Below are 25479 nucleotides of genomic sequence, written 5' to 3' on the forward strand. Positions count from 1 at the left end.
TCTCTTGGGCGGCCCTACAAATGCTCACCGCTCCGGAGATTTACCATCGCTTAAAGACTAGATTATTTGATCAAGAATACCAATTTCTCCTGAGCAAAACGCAAAGCTCTTGCTCTCCAATATTCTTTGGGATTATCCCTCAGAAATCTAGCCCTGCTATATACCTGCAACAACTTATTAACTACAATTGCAGATGGGTCATGACTAGAGCAAGGTGTAACTCTTTTCCGTCAGTACATCTTCAAGGTCACTTCTCTGGTATTCCACAAAATGAGCGTTGCTGTCGATTTTGTCCTGATACAACTGATACACTTTCTCATGTTCTGCTTCATTGTTCAAAATACAACAACATCAGAACCGATTTGAGAACTGTGTTACCAACAGGATTTATGCTCCTTTCTGATAAAATAAAAATGGCTAAGCTTCTAAATAATTCTAATGTTGAAATCTCAGAAGCTGTTGCTAGATTTTTACTCTGTGTACTGCAAGTTGAGCAATAATGATCTTTTTATTGTATTTGAAATTCTTGGCACTGGTTTTATGCCTAATAAAGGTTTTGGATTTGGATTTGGATATATGTGGACTTTCAACAGGCTTCTGAAAAGGTACCTCATCAAAGTCTCTGAAGTAAACATAGCAGTCATGAGATAAGTGGACGGGTTTTCTTATGGACTAAAATTGATTAAATAACAGGAAGCAAAGTGTAATTAACAGACCAATCGAACACATGTTAATGGAACAGCCTCTGAAAGTTCAAGTTTTTTTTTCCTGTGGGAAACACTTGGTCATATTTGCTCATATTTCTTGTGAATATGAAAAGTAGAACAAGAGCCAATGCTAAATCTCAAAAGGAATGTTGACTGGAAATGTAAATACAGCTGTCAGTGATGAAAGAGTAACAGAGTTTTAAAATGAAATCCAAAATGTGGGCCTTGTCTTTGTGCCTCAGTTCAGCCTCAGTTTTTACAAAGTCTTCTGCTACAGAAAATAATTACTTCACTCAAGTGTTTGCTGCAAGATAAGGATTCCATTTTTTAGATTCCCTCTACAGTTGAAGCAAGCTAGGATTGCCCTCTGCTGGATGTGATCTGTATGTGCTATTTACAACTTTGTAAGAATACTAAAGGATGGGTAGAGCTCCTCCTTAAGTACTATATTTTTTAAAATATACTAATTGCTATGCCAGATGCACTTTCACATAAAAGCAATAATTCAATCCAAGTAGTTTCCTTTCTCATTTACAGTTGTGGTTTTCCAGTGTACAGAAAGGAGAAGAAATTGTTTGACAGAAGGGTTCCACAAAAACAAATTGTAAAATGAAGTGGTCTGAATTTACCATTCCCAAGGTGCTAGATTTCAAATTAGTTTAATTGAAGATTTTGAATATGCTTCCAATTAAGCTACTAGAATTGAAGGCAAAGTAACAAAGTATTTAAACTATCTTTTTACCCTACAAACTGTAGGATATACATGCAAAATTAGCATTGAAACATCTGAGGTAAATCCTTTTATTTGCAACACAATAATTTAATATTGAGTCCTGATGAGCCCAGACTCAGGTTTGCCCCCTCCCCCAGCCCATCTTATCAAATCTCAGAATCTAAGCAGGGTCAACCCTGGTTAGCACTTCAATGGGAAACCATCAAAGAAGTCCAAGATGCAGGGAAAGGCAAAAAACCTCCCTTTGCCCTTTATCTTGAAAACTCCATGAGTTGCCATTAGTTGGTTTCAGTTTGATGGCACTTTACACACAGAGTCTTAGTGAAAAAGAAAGAAGGAAATACAACATTCATCTTCATTCTTCTGTGCAGTCCCACATTGGGACTGTGTAGTATAGCTGTGGAGAAGGAATTGAAAGGGAGCCCTTCTCCTTTGTGTGCAGCAAGTTTTTTTTTTTTTGCCAAAACAGTCACACACCATGAGGGAGAGGTGCCATTTTCCCTTAGTTCTCTTTTTGCTGCCAATCGAAGGCATCATCTAGCATGCTCTGTTCTTAGCTATGTTTGCTTCCTCTGTCAACCAATTTTGTTGTCTTCTTGGCTCAAAAAGCATTATTTAAGAAATGTGCCCTGTGAAGCATGAAGATAACACATTCTGATGAACATTCCTCTTATGTTGAGAGATAGTGACTGACCCAAGGTAACTCAGTGAGTTTCACAGCTGAGTGGGAATTTCAACATGGCTCTCCCTGGGGGCAAGCCTAAGTATTTCTATGTAGCAGTAGTTCCCAACTTGGGGAACACGCCAGAGCTTTTTGGGGTATGCAAAAAAATTATGTAATGGGTTTGCTAATATGGAAGTACAATTGTACGGAAATGGGTTGCCAAGGGGAACACGTGTGAACAAAGGTTGGAAACCTCTGCTACAGCCAGTGAGGTCTAATGGTTAAGAGCAGGTGCACTCTAATCTGGAGAACTGGGTTTGATTCCCTGCTCTGCCACTTGAGCTGTGGAAGCTTATCTGGTGACCTTGGGCTAGTCATAGTTCTTCAGAGCTCTCTCAGCCCCACCTACCTCACAGGGTTTTGTTGTGGGGGGAGGGAAAGGAGTTTGTAAGCCCCTTTGAGTCTCCATACAGGAGAGAAAGGGGAGATATAAATCCAACTCTTCTTCAATCTATTCCGAGTCCTATTCAAATCTATGCAGTGGAATTTACTCGAAGGAAAATGTTCTTAGGATGTCACCCTATGCTAGGCAGACTTGAATAGGTTAGGTCTTGCTCAGAATGGAGATATACTAAGTAACAGTTTTAGTCTTCTGGAAGAAGCTTTCAATTGAAAACATTAAAACTAGCAGTAACCATCATTGTCTCAATGAATATAATTTTAATTTATTTATTTTGACTGAACACATGAAGCTGCCTTATATTGAATCATACCATTGGTCTATCAAGGTTTGTGTTACCTACTGTGACTGGTGGTGGCTCTCAAGTGAAGCTATAACACATCACCTACTTCCTGGTCCTTTTACCTGCAGATGCCACAGACTGAACATGGAACCTTCAACAAAACAGATGCTCTACCACTGAACTACAACTCCACCCATTTTGTTGCCTATTAAGCCAATCTAAAGATGTTCTATTAGAGTGACTTTTTGAATAAACATAAAAACAGTTCTCCTCATATTCAGACATATTTTAAAGCTACATGCTTTCTTACCTCTGAACAAGTTAGTCATGTAGTATATCACACTCCTTAGTTTGTTGGTTCAAACCAGCTTTGAAAGATAGGCTTTCTCATTTTTAAAGTCACTCAAAGCACAATGATTTGTTAATTTAAATTTCTAATAACTATAACTCAGGTTAGGCAACCAATAAATTAAAAAAAACATAAAAACGAATAAAATGACAATAACATTCAAGTGCTAAAGTACATTAAAACTCTTTTGTCAGCTTACACAATTCATGTTTTAACACTTCCAAAAGTTGATATAGGTTGACTTTTGGTGAGTCTCCATTGGAGGGAATTCGGCTACTCCAGGGCAACCATTAAGAATGTCTTTCTATGCCCTCTCTGCTGTTTGAACTTAGAAGTATTACTGGCTACAAAGGAGCATAGCAAAATAAAAAGGCAGAAAAAACTCAGGAGCTGTCCACAAAGATCTACAACATCCAATAATTACTTTAGCGACACCTCATCATCACCTGTATTAAAGGCCACAAAAGACCCAATGATTAATAGGATATGATTTTCCCCAGTGGTCTGGTAGAAGGAATTCAGAGGATCCAGCTTTGCAGAAAGATATCATAGGACACAAACTCTAAGTGCTTATCACCTCTGATTTCTCAATTCAATGGGTCATGTTTTAGCTATAGCTGAATAGCCCAGAATGGGTTCTTCAAAAACAGAAACTCTGAGATACTGAGGCTGCAGAAGATTATGTAACGATTGCATATGACACAACTGTTTGTGTGCATTTTCCCCAGTATGCTATCAAGGACACTAAAATAATTCCCATAACTGTGGAATTCTTTATTGTATGAATGCAGGAGACAGCAAAGCAGAATCTAGGGATGGGCAGGGGGGATGGGAGGGTTACCTCTCCCAAGTTTATTTATAGTCCCCTAGATAAGCATGCACAATTTAAAAGTACCATTTCCCACTCCTGACAGACTTTTTGCTGATTTTCTCAGTAGCTGGCTTACAGGCTGCTTCAAACCAGTTATTTCTGGCATACCACTGTGTTATTGCTTCAACAGAGCACATTCCTTTATTGCCTACGTAACCTTTTCATCCTTTCCTAATGGAGACTTCCACAGAGCTAACAGGTCTGAAATCTTCCACAATGCCCCTTTAGGCTTCCTTTGTCTTTCTGCTTTGCCCCTTCTTGTTGCACTGTTTCTTCTTGACATACTCAGGAAATAATCAAATCATTAAAAATCTTCCCAATCTCTGTCTGGTATGATGCCTAAGAGCACAAAGATCATTTGGAGAGTAATTTAAAGAAACGATGTGGTCAGATTTGGATAGCAGCATGCAATGTGAATGAACATATGCAACATAAATACTTGAAAAAAGCGTGCTGTTTCTAAAGCTCCTAGCAAACAATCCTATGGAAAAAAACCCCTTCTAATTCCTTATAATTCATACACCCTTCTATGATTATTTGAGGATGATGATCCTGGTTGAGGTACAGGCTGGAAAAAAAACCCATTCTCTCAACTAGAAATAAGTACAGAAAACACCAATTTTAGAGAATTATCAGCAAAATAAGAGAGATTACATTAGAACAAGTTTGTGTGCCAAAATTTCTGCCACAGACAGATGAAGACAAGCCTGATGTTAGAACAAAATAGTGCCATATCCAAAATTCTAGGGAAAAAATCCTTGGGTGTCTGGTGCTGGGCGAGACATGCTCTGGAATGCCCAATGCAGGATCCCATCAAAGGTATTCTGGAAGATAATAAAAAACAGAGATACTTTGTCCGTCTAGCTGGTAATAAATGTTTAAAGCAAAACACAAGGAGGGGGTAGCCACTCCCCAATATAAACTTGCCAAAAACTCAAGGAAGTATTGTGTAAGAATGTGTAAGAATTGCTGATTATTGTATTATATGTTGCTGAAGATTGTATTATATGTGTATGGGTATTAAGTACTGAGTACTACAAATAGAGCATTCTTACACAATACTTCCTTGAGTTTTTGGCAAGTTTATATTGGGGAGTGGCTACCCCCTCCTTGTGTTTTGCTTCTGACTAATTTACTTGCCTTGCTCTGTTTTCATTAATAAATGTTTAAATCCAAAAGCAGCTTATCAAACAGGACAGACTATAGGCCATACTGCTAGAGTCATTCTTGTGCTTTGAAGAGCTGAGTTTGCTGACTGTGTCTACAGATAATTTCACAAATCATGTGACTTTGATTGGGCATCTTTTCTAACAACCTGCAGTTGTTAGACCGCCCCATCCTCGGGGATGGGGCGGTCTACAAATTCAAGAAAATAATAATAATAATTCTGCTAAATGAAATGGGAAGTTGCTCCCTTTACAACAACCAGGATGCCAAGTGATGCAATTATTGGCAAAGTAATATCAGGAGAGACTGATGAAAACAGGTAAGTAAAAGCACAAAAAGATAGTGTGCATTACCTCCCCTAACAGAGAGTCCAGCTCATCTTTATTCAGAACTGGTTCAGCCCGAGCAGGTTCTTCCACCACCTATGATTCAAAATAAAATCTTGGTAATTTAATCAATCTAACATATAAATGCTGGGCAACACAATCAAGGGATTCATGGTATAGTCAGCGAATCCTCACTAATAGAACCATATTTTGTCACTTCCCCTTCCTGCTGCAGGGGGACACAAGCTTTAAATCAAAGATTAGTAGCATTTAAGCTATATGCTTCCTAGAAGTCCCTTACTTGGAAACCTGCCAGACCAAGGCTGTACTTATCTGGAGGTAAATAGAGATCACATTTTCTTAGGTGTCTGAATTGACAGACAAGGCACAGATGGAGATGAACACAGGTTTATTTAACAGAAAATAAAGTATTTAATAAGATATTTATGAAATGTGAAAAAAAATAAAACTTGGAAACTGCCAAGTTTCACCATTTGCAAAATGGAGAACTGCTGTAATACAACAAGGTTTTCTCATTCAGGTTCCTAGATATCTTCCAACAAGAAACCATGTACACTATGTCTCACAAAAAAGATGTTAGGAGATAGTATATTTCTCTGTCACAGAACTCAACATGCTGGACCTTCTTTGTTGCAGAATGCTTCGCCTGGGTCCTAGCATGATAATTCCCAAATTCTTATATTCATTCGGAACTATGTTCTAATGTGGAAGCATACAGTTATCTCACCCCCTGCACCTTAACTGACTGTGCTAACATCTTTATCTGAGAGAGAAATAAACGGTATCATCTTTAGATGTGCCAGTGAAGGTGCAGTTCTTTCCCAGCAAGTTCTCTCTGTTGCTTTCATCATTATCCAAAAGGCTAAAAAGATTTGAAAATACTCACCTTTATTGCTCTTAGTGCTGGCCCTCCCTCCATGGTGATAGTAGCATGGCTGCCAGAGCACGACTTGCAGATCAAGATTCCACTGGAAGAGAAGAATAATTAAGATCTTAAAGTTAGAGGCCTAATGCTAAAAAAACAGCAGATGTACTGTGCTTTTGCTGAATCAATGGGGGCTCACATCATGGAATACCTCCATGGATGGACCAGCCATTTAACATAAACAAAAATTTCCTGGTGAGCTGCTACCCTAGAGGGTCATTGGTGGCCAGGAGCAAGCACAGCCAACCCTCAATAGCTCTGCCAGATCATCAGGAGCCACATGGCTTCAATCTTCCAGGGAAAATGATAATCAGTTTCAGCCCATCAATTGTCTTCTCCTGTACAATCACCAGTTTGTGGGATGGGAAGCAATAGACAGGCTAATATGCACTGTTGGCACGGCTGAACTGAGTGGCCCTGCAACTCTTTCTTATAGTGCTGCAGATGAACTGGTCAACATGGCTTGCTCCAGGTCCATTTCAACTTAATAGTCTGTCCCTGAATGCTTTGCCATACTCTGCAAAAAAAAAATCCTCTCCTCATAAAAAACAGAAGTTAGGGTGAAAGCTAAGATAGAACCTTTCTGTCTGATGCTTAGTTTTGTATTCGCGGTTATTTTCCTCCTGTGCCAAAACACTGATCCAAGCCCTTGCTCCAGTCTCAACTAGTATGGCCCAGACAATATCATCACCTTCTGTTGGCAACAACCAGGTTTAAGATGGGCAGACAAGCTACATGGTAATACTAAGACTGTGTGATGTGGTTGAAAATTAGTCTTGGGTGCACTGAACAGCTACATTATGGAATGATCAGACATCAGCTTTGTGAGGTATTAAAATGATTGTGCAAACATGGCCAGCTTCTTGTCAGGTGAAACAGCTTGATAAAGGCCAGAAGAGGATACAAGGCAACCTGTTATATCTAATCTAACATACATATGGTAAAAACTATGAGTTTTGTAGTTTTGTAAACACCCTTGTTGCTGAAGCAAAATACTAGCACACTAAATCAGGTGGTACTTGGGCGGTTCCAGACAAAGGTGAAAGTATTCAAAACACCTGACATCCCCAAACCAAAAATAAATGTGTAGCTCCCATGCTGAATCTGCAAGTCCATTCTGTAGGTGAGTAGAACAGGTCCAAAGAGCAACAGTTACATCCAACTGCTCTGCTTTCTGGTACTTTGTTCTTGCAGTACCTGTCCCTATTTGAATTTATATGTTAATATGAAAAGGATGCTCTTCTTTGTTACATTAGACTTCTTTTCACTCTGCTAGATTACACAACAATCATCCATAGGCCCAGTATCTGAGGCTTAACAGGAATTCCTCAATACTACATGATTATCACACTCAAGGAGATTAGGTAAACAACTGTTAGATAGCATTTATCCATGTAGTGTTCAGGACACTAATATTACAGCTGAACAAATACCCAGTTGTAAATTTCTTCTAGATTAAACTAAACCGGTTACGAATCACATTTCCTGTGCTTTTCAATATTCACATTTGTCTTATTCTGGCCAAAGAATACTACATAAATACTGGCATATGGTTAAACATACACCTGGCTGTAATTACTTCTCCTTTATTGAACTGAGAATTAAAAATTTTAGGGAAGCTTTCATTCATTCTGAGCTCAATCATATGACAAGAAAAAGAGAACAGGGCTTAAGTCCTGATTAATGTGGAGGATGTTCTGTCTGTTTCTCTTTCTTGTGAGATAAAGTGTAGCAAACATCGAGAGGACCACTGCAAGTCTGGGTTGTACCACTTCTTTAATTGTAATACTGAACATGTCAATAAGTTAGCATATGCCCCTGTGGCTTAATACATGTGGATCTGAGTATCCACTCTGTCAAAACTCATAGAGGAACATGGCCCTCTCCTTCAAACCATAGCTGTAAAAGCACCTCTTGTTACAGAATATAAAGGGAGAATGAGACATGATAACAAACTGGGAGATGTAATAATTGACATAACCCACTATGCAACTATGCAAAACTATGCAAATAGGCTTACTGAATTAGACTGTAATGGGATACATATTAATTCACAGGGGCCAATCCACTGAAAGGTGTGTTTGTGTGTGTATTTTTTCAAAGAAAAAAGGGCTGCTACCAATCAATGCATACAGACAAAATTATACATACAGAAAATCAAGGTTGCATAAGGGGAAAAAACTATTGTAAAGTTGGTATTGTGCTATATTTCTCATCTAGGAATCTAGTTAACTTAAATGGTTCATAAAAACATTTTAAATCCATACTGAAACTGAGGCTTGATAGTGGGTAAGACTTAAGTCTATTGTTCATTCATTTTACACTTTCCAGTGTGAAGTGAGAGTCTTATTTTACCAGCTACTGATGGAAATTTCCATGCTGGGTATTATGCAGGTATTATGTTTTAACATTTAATGAACGTTAATGTTTTAGTATAAGTTTTAATTGTGACTATAGAACATAATATACATTTCACTATGCTTCAGAGATGCCAGAATATGTTTCAGTGACATTTGTTGTCTCCTGTCTCTATAAAAGACAGGTGAGGCTCTTTGAAACTTCAGTTTAGTGAATTTTTGAAACTCCCTTCAGCCTGCATGTAAACAAGGAACTTTTCATTTTGTTTTAACATTAAAGAGTTAGCAAATGACAAAGAAATGCTTTAAACTGCAGCTGTGCTCAATAAAACTCTGTAGAGATTTCATTATTTGAAAAAAATCAGAAACAATTTTTATCTTTAATGACCTTTGTTAGTTATTATAATGAATACATTCATCCTCATAAAAGGTCAAACAAACATATCTGTTGACTTATTTCTATAAAGAAGAATCCCTTGAAACAGGACTACATATGGATTCCCGCCTTTGCAATTTGGAGTGGTTTGATATTCTGTAGACATTGCAAGCTTTGAACTATACTTATTTCTTGTTATTGTATATTCTTCTGCAAGTACCGCAGCAGACATTTATCATACATTCGCAGTGCATGATGTGGCACCATATTTTTTTGTCATTTCCACTTTAGCAATAAGTCACTGTTTGGATGGCTGTACTGTTTGGATGGCTGTGCAGACAGGGCTTGGGCAATTTTTCTTAAGCAACAGAGAGCTTTGAGTGACAGGCTGCTCCACGCAAGAAACTGGTTAATATCAGAAGTGCTGAGAGGGAAAGTCTATCAACTAGAGGTTTTTTAATTAAACTGAACTGAAGGCTTTTGGTTGAAACAGTTGCTATCCAGTTAGCAGGGATAGAACTCTGATGTGAACGGAGGTCCCTGGACTGGTTTAGTTAAAGTACTGCCCTTTAAAGTTTCTAAAAGGTCAGTTGAGAACTAGGGACTAGAAAGAGAGTTCCTAGACAAGGGGTTAGAGTACTGAAAGGAGGGTACCAGCCTCTTGTGAAACCTGAGGGAGTCAGGGAACACTTCCTGAACTTACAGTAGAGTATTTTGGAAAAAAACGCAGGTTTGAAAACCTTACAATTTAGTTATCCTAAATAATTCTGTCAACAGTTCCAAAACTTTTCATGAGCTTGTATTATTGAACTCTGTACTATGCGTGTACTGGATCATTTTACCTCAAGAATTTCCAAATCCTGATTTTCCCTCATCTTTCATTTTCTTATTTAAATAAAATCTACCCAAGAAACGTCAAGTGCCATTTTCATCTGTGTAAGAAACTGAATCTGAGGTAAAGCAAGGCTGATGATGGTCGTTATAGTCACTAACAGTGGAATGCTAAGCAGAGTTGCATCCTTGCAAGTCCACTGAAGTCAGTTGGCTCAGAAAGGTGCAACTCTGTTTTGAATCGAAGCACAACCTAGTTACAGCATAATATCTGGACTAGGAGCCAGGAGATTCAGAAAAGCAGTAATAGGTTTGCGGTTGAAGGTAATCTGCACCTGATTTGATCTGCATGGGCTGGAAAATGGCAGTGCCAGTGGAAAGACCTGAAGCATTTGCTGCAGCAGATCATGTCGCCTCCTTTCCTGCACACCCCACATTTTTCGCCAATGGTCAGTTTCTGCAAAACAAACAAATGAGGAGTCAGTTTGTAGCATCTCTCTTCACAACTGTCTTTCCAGCTGGCTGCTGCATGGGAATCGTCTTTTTCACTTGATGCTTTGTTGCCACTCTATATCTGTAATTTCTAACTCTATATCTGTAATTTCTAACCAGGACAGCTTTAGGTGAATAGCCACATTGGTTTGTAGTGGAAGAGGAAGATTCTTATAAAGGTAACTTTGATTTTTGAAAATTAATGCCCTGGGAATTTTGTTCTTTAAGGTGCTGCTAAGACTTGAATCTTGCTATTCTTATTACAGAAGTTGAACAGGAAATTAAGCTTAATACAGTCAGCACAGCTAAACTGCAATTTAAATGCAAACCAAGGTGAACAAGAACCAGCTATTTTATTGCCCAAGTTCTTGGAGATACCAGTGGAGTTATTGTGCATTAAATGATAGATGAGACATGTTTTGCGTATCTCAAACAACCTTTCCGCAGTTTTTTCCAGAACTCTGCCATAACCCTTTTAATCTTTAATGTGTCACAAAAGCCTTCTAGAAAAGAGAAGGAGGAAAGTACCACTACAGCAACAAAATACTTTGACAGTCTCTTGTTCTTACACAAAGCATTGGAAATTGTCAAAGATAATTGAAACAAGTGAAAAGTTCCACAACAAAGTGAGCTACAGACCAGCTGGGTCTCTGCTCCCACACTCTGTACTGATGGTAGTACTGCCACAGACACTGAGGATGCAGGAGGCAGAGGCTGCCTGTAGGGACCCCCAGCAGGATCTTTCAAGAGAACTCTCTTCCGATCTTCAGTTGTCTTCTGGCCATACAGAATAAGAGTATCCTATGCGCAAATGAAAAATATCACGTCAGTCTATAATTCTATAGCAATAAAGGCAACCATAGGAAGGCAGTGGGGAATTTTGTACGAATTTCAACTGTCCCACTACCCTGTATAAATCTTGAAATGAATTGAGAAGGATGGTACAACTACATTCAAGTTGAGGATGACTGTGTTTCAAAAGTCTGGGGCATAATTGAACAAAAATTCAAACTGGGCTGTGATAAAGGAGCATGAGGAGCACTGCCTGTGGTTACAAAAAGCCATGGAAATAAGGGCAACCCATCAGGGCTGCTTCATGTATAATAGTGCTCTACACAGAAAAGCAGCATAAAGAGATATGGAGTTGGCAGGAACTGGAAAATTATGGATCAGAGTTATACCAGAGAGAGTTGCTGTCTGCTGCTGTCTTCTTCAGTGTGCATGTCCTGTTTCACCTTCCCTGGACAGCAGGAGTTACACCTCCATGTTCCACTGCCGGTATCCCAAAGTGAAAAGACAGAAATGTGATCATGAATCACAAGGAAAACAATGAAAAGGTTAAATAAATGTAAACAGAAATTTCCCTTTTTGCAAATGGCATTTCTGTGCATCTCCCACCAGTTTCAGACCTGTTGCAACTGCTAGTAGATACATATTTAATAAGGACTTGCAACACAAAGGCTGCAGTACCACCAGAGTGCTGTATATGAGATATAGGAGACTTACTTTGGGTGGAAAATGGGAAGGCAGATCCCATGTTTACTAGGTTTTACACTAACAATAGCTTTAGGCATATCAATGATGTCAGTAGGAACACATTATATAATTCCTGCAGTCTGCTAAGGAAATAGTGTAGTGACTACCCAAAAAATACTTTTCCCAGAAGGAAAGAACACACTCTGAAGACCTGTGCTTGATTCCAGGGGAATGCATAAAGGTTTGCTGTAGCTTAAATATTCAGTGCGGTTACCTGGGAATTTCTGTCAGTGGTGGCAGAAGGCAGGCCAGATGAAAGGCTTTGGGGCATCCATCACAGCAAATCAGCTCCCCACCATCTCTGCAGACAGCACATTCATCATCATTCTTCTAGCCCCACAAGTTACAACGGGATCAGGGCAAAGAGAAAACTGTTATCAGCTAGTTCCTCTGCATACAGCTCAGTAATAGTACCCATAATGCTTTCACCCACCAAACCAGACCATCATTTCCCCTTATCTATCATATTTTTATCCCACCCTTCCTCCAAAGAGCTCAGGGTGGTGAACCCAGTTCCTCCCTCTTCTGTTTTGTGCTCACAATAACCCTGTGATGTAGTTTAGACCAAGAGAAAGTGACTGGATGTCAGCTTCTAAGCTTCATGTCTGAGTAGAAACTTATACCCAAATTCTTAGTTGAACAGTTTAAACTCTTCACTATACAGGCTGTTGCACTTTATGTCATCCTGCCATATATCGAAGCCCATCCTACTGCTATGGATACTTTTCATCACCCTGACACTGTATAAGTGTTTCTGTACCTGGAACTTATTATTAAGATCCAATATGGTGATAAAAATATGACTCAGAAGACACTTATAGCTAAGAAAAACCATTTCCCTGCTCTCTATGCCATGCTGAGAAAATTCAAAAGGATAAAGTGGTTTCTAAAGTCACAGTGTAGAGCATCCAAGAAATTAAATTCCAAGATGGAGAAAAGCCAGTACTTTTCTCCCTGCATCAACATTATAGTCAGCTCAGAAAATTGTATGCTGACTGCCCAGTCTGCTGAAGTCAGTGCCTGGACCAGTGTGCTTCTCAGTATCCTGTTGCCAGCAACACTGAGGCTGCGATGATCAGGCTCCTGGCCTCCATACAGGGCAGAGGAACTGTCCAGCATGCCAAAAAGTGCAGTAAAACATTCAAGCAAAGTTCTAAGTCAAGACTGTGGAAAAAGAATGGGAGCTGTCCAATAATCTGTCCAGTGTACTTGCATCAAAGAGCTAGGCAAGAAAGATACTGACCAGCAATGTTCAGACAGTTGTTGAAGGTCTTGGGTTTTTCCAGGAGCACTAGCCTTCTTGGTGCATTAATGGAGCCCAATCATAGCAATACTTAAGTCAAGAATTCTCACATGGGGCAGTACTTGGAAAAAGGTGAGGCCTATGTTGCAAGGAAGCACCCTGTCTACTAAGATTGATTTTAACTTGGTCTAATCAGTGTCTTGCTTCTTGAAAAATAGAAGATGGTTCTGAGGGCTCAGGAGAAACTGTACTGTGGCTAGCTGAAGACTGGGGCAATGGATATGTATCTGAATGCCCAGATTCAGCAGGATTCAAGATAGACTGGGATGCCGCCACAGTGTACACCTTTATGAGAAGCATCAATTCCTCTTGAGTCCAGCGTATACTATAGCCTGTAATTGGTCCACACCTGGAATTTTCACAGGGGAGACTGTCCACACCTGTATGTGAGGGTCTTGATTATTTCATTTTGCTCCTCTGAGGTGCCCTTTCCTATTCAGTTTCTGGGAGTTGGCAAAAGCATGACATGCATATGTGGACAACATAGGTTGGAAATGCTGATGTAAACAGCGATCCCAGTTTCAAAGAACGGATCTTTCTGAATGTGCTAGCAAAGGTGGTATGTTGATAACAGACATAGGAATTCTTAAACTCTTTGCCTTAAGAACTTTGATCATCTCTGTAACAACAGTTAAGCACTATAATGACGTACTATTTCCTATATGAAACGGGTACTTCTTCTACTCTGAAGTTCCTTCACCAGCATAGACTCTGACAACTTTGAGGTGGTGTAGAAAGTGGTTGGAAGCAGAGCCTTTGCAAGCATCACTAATTTGGCCAGAAGTGAAAATGAATACAAAGAACTGAGCTGGATAAGGCAGTGGGTAATGACTTGGATGTAAGCTACAGCAAAGGTGTTCTATGCAGTTGATTTAATTTTAAAATCTTTGGGGAATTCCACCTTGGCACAAGGAGGACAAGATCTGCTAAGGAAAAATGTTTATCCTGACCAAACCCAGTCCCTTCAGAGACTCTGGCACAAATCCAGGTGGACAGCCCAGGAAACCTGGGACTTCCCAAGTCAGGTAGAACTGTCAGGGCACAACAAACTAACCTCACCTTTATAGTGGACTTGGGTGAAGTAATGAAAGTTCGTGAGCTGGACAAAATATCAGTAAGCACAGGAGTGGTTCTCAAATGTGCCCCTAAGCTATGGTCTTCATGGGAGAATTTCACAGTGGACTTCTGAGCCACTGTATGGGGAAAAGGCAGTTTTTAGACCAAAAAACTCTCTATGGCATCCATGTTGGCTTCAGATGGTTCAGGCATGATCTCATCCTAACCTACCTCACCAGGAGTGTTATGAGATAAAATGAGAAAACCCCTTGGAAAAAGGATTGGATATAACAGTGATAAAATAAAAAGTAGTGGAAGTATTTAAAGTTCTTTAACTGCCTATATTACTAAAAACAATTGACTGCTAGAATATTGCACAGTCCAAAGAGGGCAAAGCCTGTATGGGCTGGCCTGGATAGATTGAACATATAGACCACTTGCATTGCATACTAAAGTTCTCAGGTTCAATCCGCAGCATCATCTGCTAAAATCAGGAATAGGGGATATAAAACACCTCTTCCTGAGGCTCTTCAGAGCTGCTGTTAATCAGAGTAGACAGTATTGGCTTCAAAAAGACCAACAGACTGACTTGGTATAAGTCAGCTTCAGGTGTTCACAAGAACATGAATTGTACAAAGAGCAGTAAAGAGGTAAAACAAAAGTAAATGTGAAGAACATAAACAGGGGATGGAATAGACATTATCCTAATGTAGAAGAAAAAAAATTATTACCGTATGCCCATTACCTGCTGGAAGGCTGGATCAACAGTATAGAAAGAGATGGTCGGACACTTGCCCTGTAAACTTACTTCCAGTTCTTCCTTCTGAAGACAAAGAGAAGTGTTAGCAATGGCGTAGCGCCAAGGGAATGGGGGAGAAGGGGGCGACGCACCAGGCGTGCACCAGTGCGGGGGCATTCCAGGAGCGGGCGAGGGTGCGGCAGGGGTGCAGGGCGCACGCTTGTCCCGGGCGTAGTTTCCCCTTGCTTCAGCCCTGAGTGTTAGGATGTACAAGTGAGCATGTTGTCTATGGGCCACTTAAGACACAATGCAGGCTTGCAATATTTTTGCACCTTGACAAAGAAATCAACATACTGCTCTTCCCAGGCTCACCCTCCCCCCCCTTTTCCCAACATCTGGCATAATGGTGGAGGAAGGAAAATTGTTTCTTCAAAGTAAACTTGCAGCACAGCAATAGAAAGATGTATGTTTATAGATAAATTCATGAGGAGATGTACTTTACTTGCATGTTCTTGGAATAATATATTTTCTTTGATCTGATGTAAATGAAATTATTTTATGTTAATAAAAATATTTGAAAAAAGAAAACCCTCAATTAACATTGTATTTTCTGTTGGTCTTTCAACAGCAGTTTTGATTATAGGGGAAGAAACAGGCATCTCCAGGACTTTGTGAGAGGCACATTAAATCCAGATAATAAGGTTATAGGTTCAGTGACAGAATTTTAATTGTTACTCTTTATGGAAGAATGAGAAAAAGTAATGCACAAGTATGCAAACCCTAGCCCCCCCCCCCCCCCGATATTAACCAAGTTGAGTTGTGAACTCGGAAGGCCAAATGAAAAGGGTTCAGGGCCACTGAGTGCAGTCCTAAAGGCTGATGCACACAACTTCTGGACTTGTGGAAACAGCTCTTTCTGACAACTCTGTTTGCGTGTTTTGTGGGTTTCAAGGCATGAAACACTGGCATGAGGAACTAACTGCAAAGTTAAACAGGTGATATACACATGACGATAAACAGCAGCACCTACTCATGGCAGATATATTTTAATCATATTTATATCCCACGTTTTGGCCTAAGCAACTTACAACAGTTTGATTCCAACAAAGAAATAACATTAAAGATATTAGGGAAATATAGGTGTGTATAGCAGATGCTTCTGGCCCCAGTAAGTTGATATAGCCAAAAAGACTCACATTAGACAATAATGCTAGCCCTGTTTCTCCAATAGCATGCCCAGCTGACATTAATGAGCAATTCAAAGGACAGGAGGTCAAAGCTGCATTGGAAGTGAGGGAAAGGTTGCGCCAGTGCTTGCGCCACCAGCACTGTGCAAAGTGGCATGGCTTCTGGCACAGAGGGACTTACTTTGGTGGCCAGCCACTGCAGCACCCAAACCTGCCTCCACTGACTTGAGAAAGTCTGAAGGAGGTAGCAACATAGTATAGTACATACATGTTCAGGGGCTTGGGATTCCTTGGCTTTCACACTGGGCTTTTGTTCTTGAGCTCTGTTCCTCTCTCCAGGCTCCTCCAGTTTGCTGTAAAACTCACCACCAACTTTGATACATTTCTTAATATCTCCTGGAAAAGAAAGATTACACTAAATTTACATCTTCAGTGCTGAAATCAGTTAACCTCGTTCTAACAGGGAACATGTCATTGGCCCAATTCAGACATCAATCCAAACTGTGGTTTGTACTAATTGTAGGATAGGCCTCAAACCATGGTTTGACTGTCCAAATGTGCAATAGGTAAGACATAGCTTCAAACTGTGATGCCATTATTTCTCTATAGGCACTCAAACTAATATGTTAACTCTTATCTTTAAGTTGCAAAGGCCCCAGAAGACAAAGCTTTTGGTGTAGTTATGGTTTGTTCATTCTAGGACAGAGATGGCGAACCTTTTCAAGACAGAGTGCCCAAATTGCAACCCAAACCCCACTTATTTATTGCAAAGTGCCAACACAACAATTTAACTTGAGTACTGAGGTTTTAATTTAGAAAAATGGTTGGCTCCGAGGTGTGCGTTACTCAGGAGTAAGCTTGGTGAAGCAACCGTGCAATGCTTTGAATGGGTAAATCACGACCCTAGGAGGGTTTACTCAGATGCAAGCCCCATTGCCAGCAACCGAGCTTACTCCCAGGTAAAGGATCATGCCCAGGCCAGCCTAGGGGTGTGTGTGTGTGGGGGGGTGATTTTCCGCCTCTCAAATGACGAACTCTGTGCACGTGTGCCCACAGAAAGGGCTCTGAGTGTCACCTCTGGCACCCGTGCCATAGGTTCGCCACCACTGTTCTAGGATGACTCCATCCTTCGCAAGTCCACTTTAAATCATGCTTTCTGATTCTGGCTTATCAGCCAATGGCAAACAATAAATTAAAACATGATACCAAATGTAAGTTTCCTTACACATATTTTAATATAGTTTGAACTGAGACATTTGATCTATCATTGAAACATTGAGCCAATTATTCCTTGACACAATGTATTGCATAACCACGTACGAAAAATATTTTTCTTCCTCTGTCTCCTGAAAATTTTTTTAAATGGTGATTTGTTAGGTCCTCTAAAGCACAGGAAAAAGGAACAAAATTCAGGCTTTTTGTAGACTGTCAGACCCTGTTTTGTAAAGTCAACAGAATGCTGGATTTTGGGACTCTTGGGTTCAACTACCTGCTATTAGATGACATCTCACCCCAGTCTTCTATCTGTGAACTAACCTCAGTTGGAATTAGACAGTGACAAAACAATCTAAAGACATTCGCTTTCTACATGGTTTGAGCAACATAAAATAAAAACATAAAATTAAAATTAAACAACAATAACATACATAGCAGTTCCCCCTAACTCAGTGGTTCTCAACCTTCCTAATGCTGCGACCCTTTAATACAGTTCCTCGTGTTGTGGTGACCCCCAACCCTAACATTTATCCATTTTACAGATGAACACTGATGCAGAGAGTCTTAGGCGACCCCTGTGAAAGGGTCGTTCGACCCCCAAAGAGGTCGCGACCCACAGCTCTAACTGAACATACTTAGAATCAGGCTGCAAATGACCTACTGCAGCTACCACAGCTAACTGCTTTTGACTATCCATCTTTCCTGAATGCACCAGTTACAATATTCCAGTAAACACTGCAAGGAGTCACTGGCGAGAGGAGTCACTGGAGAAGGAAAACTGGTGTGGCTCAACTTTGTAAGATGCATTAACCAGCATTAATTTTGCAAGAGCATTGCCTACATTTTCTAGCACATCATCATATTTTTCTTCATTTGATACACTTTTAAACAAATATATTTTCATCATGAAAACATTGCTCAAGTATTCTTGCATGCAGAGGAAAGTGTCCCAGCATTGGCAGCTCTAAAAATTTCCATTACTCAAAGATATAATTATTCTATTAAAAACTGCTAACCACCCAAGACTTACTCCTGCTAATGGCCATGAGTGGTTACCACTATCATTTTCTGCTGAGGGGCAATTGTCTGGCCTGTACTTTCAGCAGATTGCTGGACAAGATGAGCGTTCAATGGAGTTCTTGAAACAAGACAAAAATAAAAGCACACGGTACAGCACCATAGTCCTGTATGGAACATAACATATTTTACTTGATTGTTCCATCTCACTGGTTTGAAAATCACCATATTTCACTGTATAACACAGTTCTATTCCTGTAGCACTTCCAAAGTCACTGCTATCCTTGAACTGGTTAATTCTCAGCATGGAATGTGTGCCATCAAGTCACAGCCAACGTACGACAACCCTTTAGGGCAGTGGTGGCGAACCTTTGGCACTCCAGATGTTATGGACTACAATTCCCATCAGCCCCTTCCAGCATGGCCAATTGGCCATGCTGGAAGGGGCTGATGGGAATTGTAGTCCATAACATCTGGAGTGCCAAAGGTTTGCCACCATGGCTTTAGGGTATTCAAGGCAAGAAATTTTCAGAGGTGATTTGTCACTGCTTAGCAACCCTGATATTCTGAATAGCAACCCTGATATTCCTTGGTGGTCTCCCAACCAAGAACTAACCAGGACTGACTCTGCTTACCCTCAAAGATCTGACAAGATTGGACTTGCCTGCAGAGTTGCCCAAGGGGGCAGGGGAGTGCGCGATGCACTGGGTGCGCACCCCTGTGGGGGAGTGGCAGGGGCATTCTGGGGTGGGACGGGGGCGGAAGATGCACCAGCGCACCGGGCGCTTTCCCCCTCTGCTTGCCTGGGCCATCAAGGTCAGGACCAGCATGAGAATAAGTGAATACATGCCTGACTCAAAAACCTGTTGAGAAAATTCATTTTACATTCCCACTGTTTTTTTACTGAGTGTCAAAAGGATAGCCTTCAGAGCTGAAGCAGATACAATGTGAAGGCCTGTTGTTTCAAAAACAGTCATAAATATCAGAGGACACATAATATTAAAGCTAAAGAAAAAATGAAATTTGAGGACCAAAACAGCAAATTGTAGTTCACTATTCTCCCATGCTGGATATGATGATGACTATAACTTTCATTCTATACCACAAGGAAGATTTAGCCAAGTCCCCTTCTCATATTTCATTGTCTCCAGAGTAAAGTCAGCAAATACAACTAGGACACAGTGCTCACCAACTCTAAAACTCTCTGCAATGCAGCAGATAATGCACAACTTGCGCACAGTGTCTACAATGAAAAAGACTGAGAATTTGAAATGGTATCCCCTCAGACACTGCAACTGTTGCATTCAAACTTCACTGCCTATTAGAAGGCAAAAAAAAATGCCATCCAAATTTAACCAATGTTTAGAAGCAGGTGTGTAAGCACCCCAAACCATGTTCACTATTCATGTTAATATTAGTTGTGTGTTGACCAAAGTGGCATACCCATGCTCTCTGCCTTTTCTTCAAGCTACCCACCCCTGTTCGTTCTGTCTGGTAAAAAGGTTAATGGAATTTCAAGAGGAAAGGTCCTCCTGATTTGTGAGACAGGATGGAACTGAATCATGGAACGTAAGTTCTAAGCAGTAACTTGGACTTGTTCAACTCAAGTTGTCTTGGGGGCTATTTTAGTGCCATAAGCAACATACTGGGATTGGATGTGGCAGGGCTGAGCATCCCTGGATGTTCCTATGTAGTCATGAGACAATACTTACTTCTGAATCTTGTAGAGGCCTTGTAGAGGCCTTAAAGGGATTAGAACTGCAAAAGTGTTTTGCACACCGAGAACTGCCACAAATAGATCGTATAAGAAATGGTCTATTGTGAGAAGTTTTGAACCATGAGGAAAGGAGTAAGAGACAGCACTTCAAATATTAATGGAATCAACATGGGCATGGCAAAGTGAAGTGCTTACCATTAGGAAGAAGACAGCGCTGAATTTCAGTATTCTCTGCTTTCTTTGCTGTTTTTGCCTTGGGTAGAGTCCCTGTTGATCCACAGTACAGGTTACAACATTCTGAAAGCAAGATGCACAGCAGTCGTGCATCCTAAGCTAACAAAGGGACTTTGGTCAGAAGCTCATAAATCATTTGCACTGAAACGCACATGAAAATAAACTGAACAGCACTCCCAAATCAGGCTGCATTTAACATTAATGTTACATACAAAGAAAGAAAACACATTATGCTGACCTCTTAGGGATTCTTCCTTTGGGGCTTCTTTGACATAATTTGAACTTGGTATATGTGTGTTTAGAGGTTTTATTTACATGTTATCTATTGCATGTTTCTGCTAAATTCTAACCCCAGCAAATAGTTTTATACCAAGGTGTGGGTCGCCTTTCACTAGAGGCTGAGGGTGGCATGAAGGGTCTTTTTCCTCTGTTGCCTTTCGTTTTCCTTGAGACTTGTGCTGAGCCAGGATCTTAGGGCTGGCTGGGAGTTTCCTTGCCCTGCGGTTCTTGCCAAGATCCATATCTGAAGGGAAAGACAATAAAAAGACAAATATTCCCCAATTAAAAATTACTAGGTGAAATGGGTAAAAATCAGCAGTGTCAGATATGGGTAGATTACTTTTACACAGCTCTCTCTACCTATTAATCAATTTGGTCTGCAGCAAATATCTTGTGATGTTATTTACCTCCATGCCATAAAAAGATACAACTGCACATTTCCACACATTAAACCTCAATTAAAGAAACAGGACAGGACATATTTTCCATGGCCAGTTGACCACTGTAAATATCCCTAGCAGTCCCTAGCAGCTATTTTGAACCAGAGAAAGTATCCCTCATGCTGTCCATTCACTGTGCCATCCTATACAAAGTTACAGCATTCTAAAGTCATTGGCTTCAGAAGAGTGTAACTCTCCTTAAGATAGTACTGCAAGGAAGTTTGCTGTGAGTATGGACTTTCGGGGGTGTGGGGGAGATGTTTGTATGAAGATCAACTAATAATTTACAAATTCTAAAGTGGAGGAGAATACATCTTCCGCTCCTCAAATATAATTCAACTACAGGGTAACGTCAGATTCTTCCAGGCTAGGATGATCTTAATTGATACCTCTGGGAAAGCTGCTTCGAATGGACTGGAGTTTGGAATATCTTTCCAGGTTATAATCCTTGAAGAGTACCCTCCAAAAGCCCAGGATAGAACGTGACTCCTGACATAGCAGCCATGTCAGCATGGCATGAAAAGCCTTGTGGCAGCCATCTTTCTCCTTCAGATGGATGGTATCCTGTAAGAAAGGGAGGTGGGGAAGACCAAGTCAAAATTAATCCTCAATCTGTTCTGTTAAGGAACTCAGTAAATATTTCAGTGTTAATTATCAACCACAGGAAAGGAAATCTAACAGTTGCAGTGAGAGTTCAACATAATGGCATTAACATAGAAACATGCACTTCATAGCTGCAGAATACCCTGAAACAGAGATAACAAAAAATTACAACTGGAAGTACTGGAAGCACAATTATTCCTTAACTAGAAAGAAAACCACCCGCTGCTTTATAAAAAGAAAGACATACGTCAGCACATTCACACATACTGAATAATGTGCTTTCAATCCACTTTAATGAACATTTGCAAATGGATTTTGCTGTTTCAAAGTAAAGTCCAGGTGTAAAGTGTATTGAAAGGCATTGTTCAGCATGTGTGAAAGGTTATCTGCTGTACAGTACAGCCGCTAGAAAAGGGGCAGTGGTTCAGTGCTAATGTATCTTGTTTTGCTTGAAGAAGCCCCCAGGTTTCACCTGTGGTATCTCCTGTTAAAAGACCTGAAGCAGCAGGTGTCACCTGCTGGAATGCTCTGAGTAATGAGACCTTGGCCCTGAGGGATTTGATACAGTTCCGCAGGCCTGTAAGACAGAGCTATTCCACCAGGATAGCAACAGTTATTATTCCAACAGCAAGCTATTTTTCTGCCTTGGTCCCCCTTTTTCCTTTTGTTGTTCATTATGCAGGGAAATTGTCTTAATATTGGATGTTAGTCACCAACTTGTTTTAACTGCTGTTTTAAATTCTTGATTGTATGGTTTTATTATAGGCTGGAACCCACAATGGACAAGCAATGGAGAAGTGAAGCATACAAATAAAATTCAATAAATAAATCTATATATATAAAAAGCTAACAGTAACTTTGTTAGTCATGCCCTAACGCGGAAACGGCTGGACGGATCGCCCCCAAATTTTCACATGACATCCCTCCCTGTTGCAGGCAGGTAATCGGACCTTCAACTTGCTGAAAATCCATACCTGAGCCAGGTAAAATGTCTTTTTCCTGGCTCACCAGGCCACGAAGCTGGCTCTGTTTAACTGTCACCCTTAGAATGTTCATTCAGCCTGTCTGTGGCCTGAGGGGTTGGGATGAGGGCTTAGAATATTCACAGAGATGGCCAGAGATGAGCAGTGAAAACAGTAAATAGGTAATACTGTTAGGTAATATGAGTGGAAGTGAAACACATACACACTTTGCCTTGAGAGACGTCAGGTGGGGTTCCCCCCCACACACAGGTAACTTTCACTCTCTGTGCCTCACCCACTGCTACCACACAACACACATACTCTCATATACATTCAGCTCATCCTCACACACCTCACTCTGCCTTCCCTCACATCCAACCACTACTTACCCATTTCCTCACCCATATTCTCTTTTACTAAAAGGGAGCTGGAGTTTGCCTTTTTCTTCTAAGAAAATCCACGGGGCGGGGGCGAACCAACACTACTGGCTCAGCTGGCCCTTTAATAACCCAGGGAGCTGGCCTTGATCTGAGCGCCTCACCACCCTACCTCTGCTGCCTGACTGGGATAGCCTCCTTGCCCCAGTTCTGCCTTACCCAAGCCAGGACTGTGCATGTCAACCAGCCTCATGGACAGCAGGATTCGCACTCTGGACACTTCCGTTGTGAAATGGAAAGGGTTACCTTATACTAAAAAAAAAAGACACTACCATATAACAATGTGAATTGAAAAAGGAAAGAGGGATTCCATTTGACCACCCCAAAAGGCTATGCAGCAGATCCACCTGTGTGGGTTGCGGACTGTGATGAGGAGGACAATTGCCACAGCAACGCGTGGCCGGACCGCGCTAGTAATAAATAATTCTAGAGCATTGCTGTGATGCCTGGTAAAACAGAAAATATAGAATTACATGATTCACTGGCTTGATATAAGACACTATAATATGTGCATAGTTTAACACAGGGTGGATCTACAGTTTTGAAGATATGTTTGGGGATTTTCTGAAAGCACCACTGATTTGTGCAAATTGACACACCAGACTTCCTCAGAGTATGCTGAGATTCATGACCAAATGCAGTTGAAACAGTGCAGTCAGTCAACTCCTGATAGAATTCTTTTTCTATAATTTTTCTCAGATAAAGGGACATACATGCATAATATGGCATATGGAAAGTCCTGACGAAAGTCACTGTGATTTGAAAATGAAAAAAGTAATCAAAATAGATTCACAAACACTAACAATACATTGGAATACCTGACATTTTCTGTCTTTCCATTTACCAGAGAATTATTGTCTATTTTTTATCAACAGGATAGGATACAAATCTCTCATAAGAACATAAGAAAGAGCCTGCTGGATCAGACCAGAGTCCATCTAGTCCAGCACTCTGCTACTCGCAGTGGCCCACCAGGTGCCTTTGGGAGCTCACATGCAGGATGTGAAAGCAATGGCCTTCTGCTGCTGCTGCTTCCGAGCACCTGGTCTGCTAAGGCATTTGCAATTTCAGATCAAGGAGGATCAAGATTGGTAGCCATAGATTGACTTCTCCTCCATAAATCTGTCCAAGCCCTTTTTAAAGCTATCCAGGTTAGTGGCCATCACCGCCTCCTGTGGCAACATATTCCAAACACCAATCACACATTCGCGAAGAAGTGTTTCTTTTATTAGTCCCACCCCCAGCATTTTCAATGTATGCCCCCTGGTTCTAGTATTGTGAGAAAGAGAGAAAAATTTATCTCTGTCAACACTTTCTACCCCATGCATAATTTTATAGACTTCAATCATATCCCCCCTCAGACGTCTCCTCTCCAAACTAAAGAGTCCCAAACTCTGCAGCCTCTCCTCATAAGGAAGGTGCTCCAATCCCTCAATCATCCTCGTTGCCCTTCTCTGCACTTTTTCTATCTCTTCGATATCCTTTTTGAGATGTGGTGACCAGAACTGAACACAGTACTCCAAGTGTGGTCGCACCACAGCTTTATATAAGGGCATGACAATCTTTGTAGTTTTATTATCAATTCCTTTCCTAATTATCCCCAGCATAGAGTTTGCATGCTGTGCCTTGCATGCTGTGTGAATGTGATATTCATTTTCATAACTATGCTTTTTTTCATGTTTTCTCACCTTGAACATCTCTTCAGTGACAACATCATGATCCACAAGTCCATGAAGCAATGGGAAGACATCATCCACTGCCATTGAAATTTCCGTGCGGTACAACTTCAGAAATTTCCGCAGGTCCCCTTCTCCCAAAGGCCTATCAGAACTGAACATCCTGACATAGAACAACATTCACAGGACAGTTAGGGGCATCTGCTGACTCTTACTTGCAGGCATCACAATCATATAATTATGTTTGGTATCCTGGTTTTCTGATGGCAGGTACAAGGAAAAAAACATGCATTTTTCTGCAATTGAACCTGCTGTGTGGACTAAACCGCCCTTCTGAAGTAAAAAAATCCATCCTGGATCAATGTAATCCTTATTGTCAACTCAGCTATATCTCCAGTGTTAGAATATGAAAAATCAAAAATATTTGCATGTTATTCTTTTTCTATATTTTGTAGTTTTCACCTCTTCAGTGACAACTAATTCCCGTTTTGATTTCCGTTTTCCCCACTGTATGCC

General features: G+C 40.6%; 1 protein-coding gene across 1 annotated transcript; it reads right to left on the bottom strand.

Annotated features, from left to right (window-relative positions):
• Positions 1-5729: 5729 nt before the first annotated feature.
• On the bottom strand, positions 5730-25125 carry LOC125438466 (autoimmune regulator-like). The gene is made up of 11 exons (XM_048506905.1): positions 24976-25125; positions 21675-21849; positions 20937-21089; positions 20528-20629; positions 16652-16779; positions 15189-15280; positions 11744-11834; positions 11202-11363; positions 10406-10527; positions 6468-6549; positions 5730-5789 (listed from the first exon to the last, which is right to left on the bottom strand). Exons 1-11 carry the CDS (start codon positions 25123-25125, stop codon positions 5730-5732), a joined length of 1317 nt encoding a protein of 438 aa, XP_048362862.1.
• Between the last annotated feature and the right edge of the window lie 354 nt (positions 25126-25479).

Source organism: Sphaerodactylus townsendi, linkage group LG08, assembly GCF_021028975.2.
Source record: "Sphaerodactylus townsendi isolate TG3544 linkage group LG08, MPM_Stown_v2.3, whole genome shotgun sequence".
Classification (NCBI taxonomy): domain Eukaryota; kingdom Metazoa; phylum Chordata; class Lepidosauria; order Squamata; family Sphaerodactylidae; genus Sphaerodactylus; species Sphaerodactylus townsendi.

Excerpts from the sequence above, each read along its gene's own strand:
- LOC125438466 (XM_048506905.1), bottom strand. The coding sequence starts at position 25,125 with ATGTTCAGTTCTGATAGGCCTTTGGGAGAAGGGGACCTGCGGAAATTT. Across the intron at positions 11,835-15,188 it reads CAGCAGGTAATGGGCATACG|TGGAACATGGAGGTGTAACT; the intron begins GTAATAATTTTT and ends GGATACCGGCAG. Across the intron at positions 11,364-11,743 it reads GCAGACAGCAACTCTCTCTG|GATACTCTTATTCTGTATGG; the intron begins GTATAACTCTGA and ends ATTTGCGCATAG.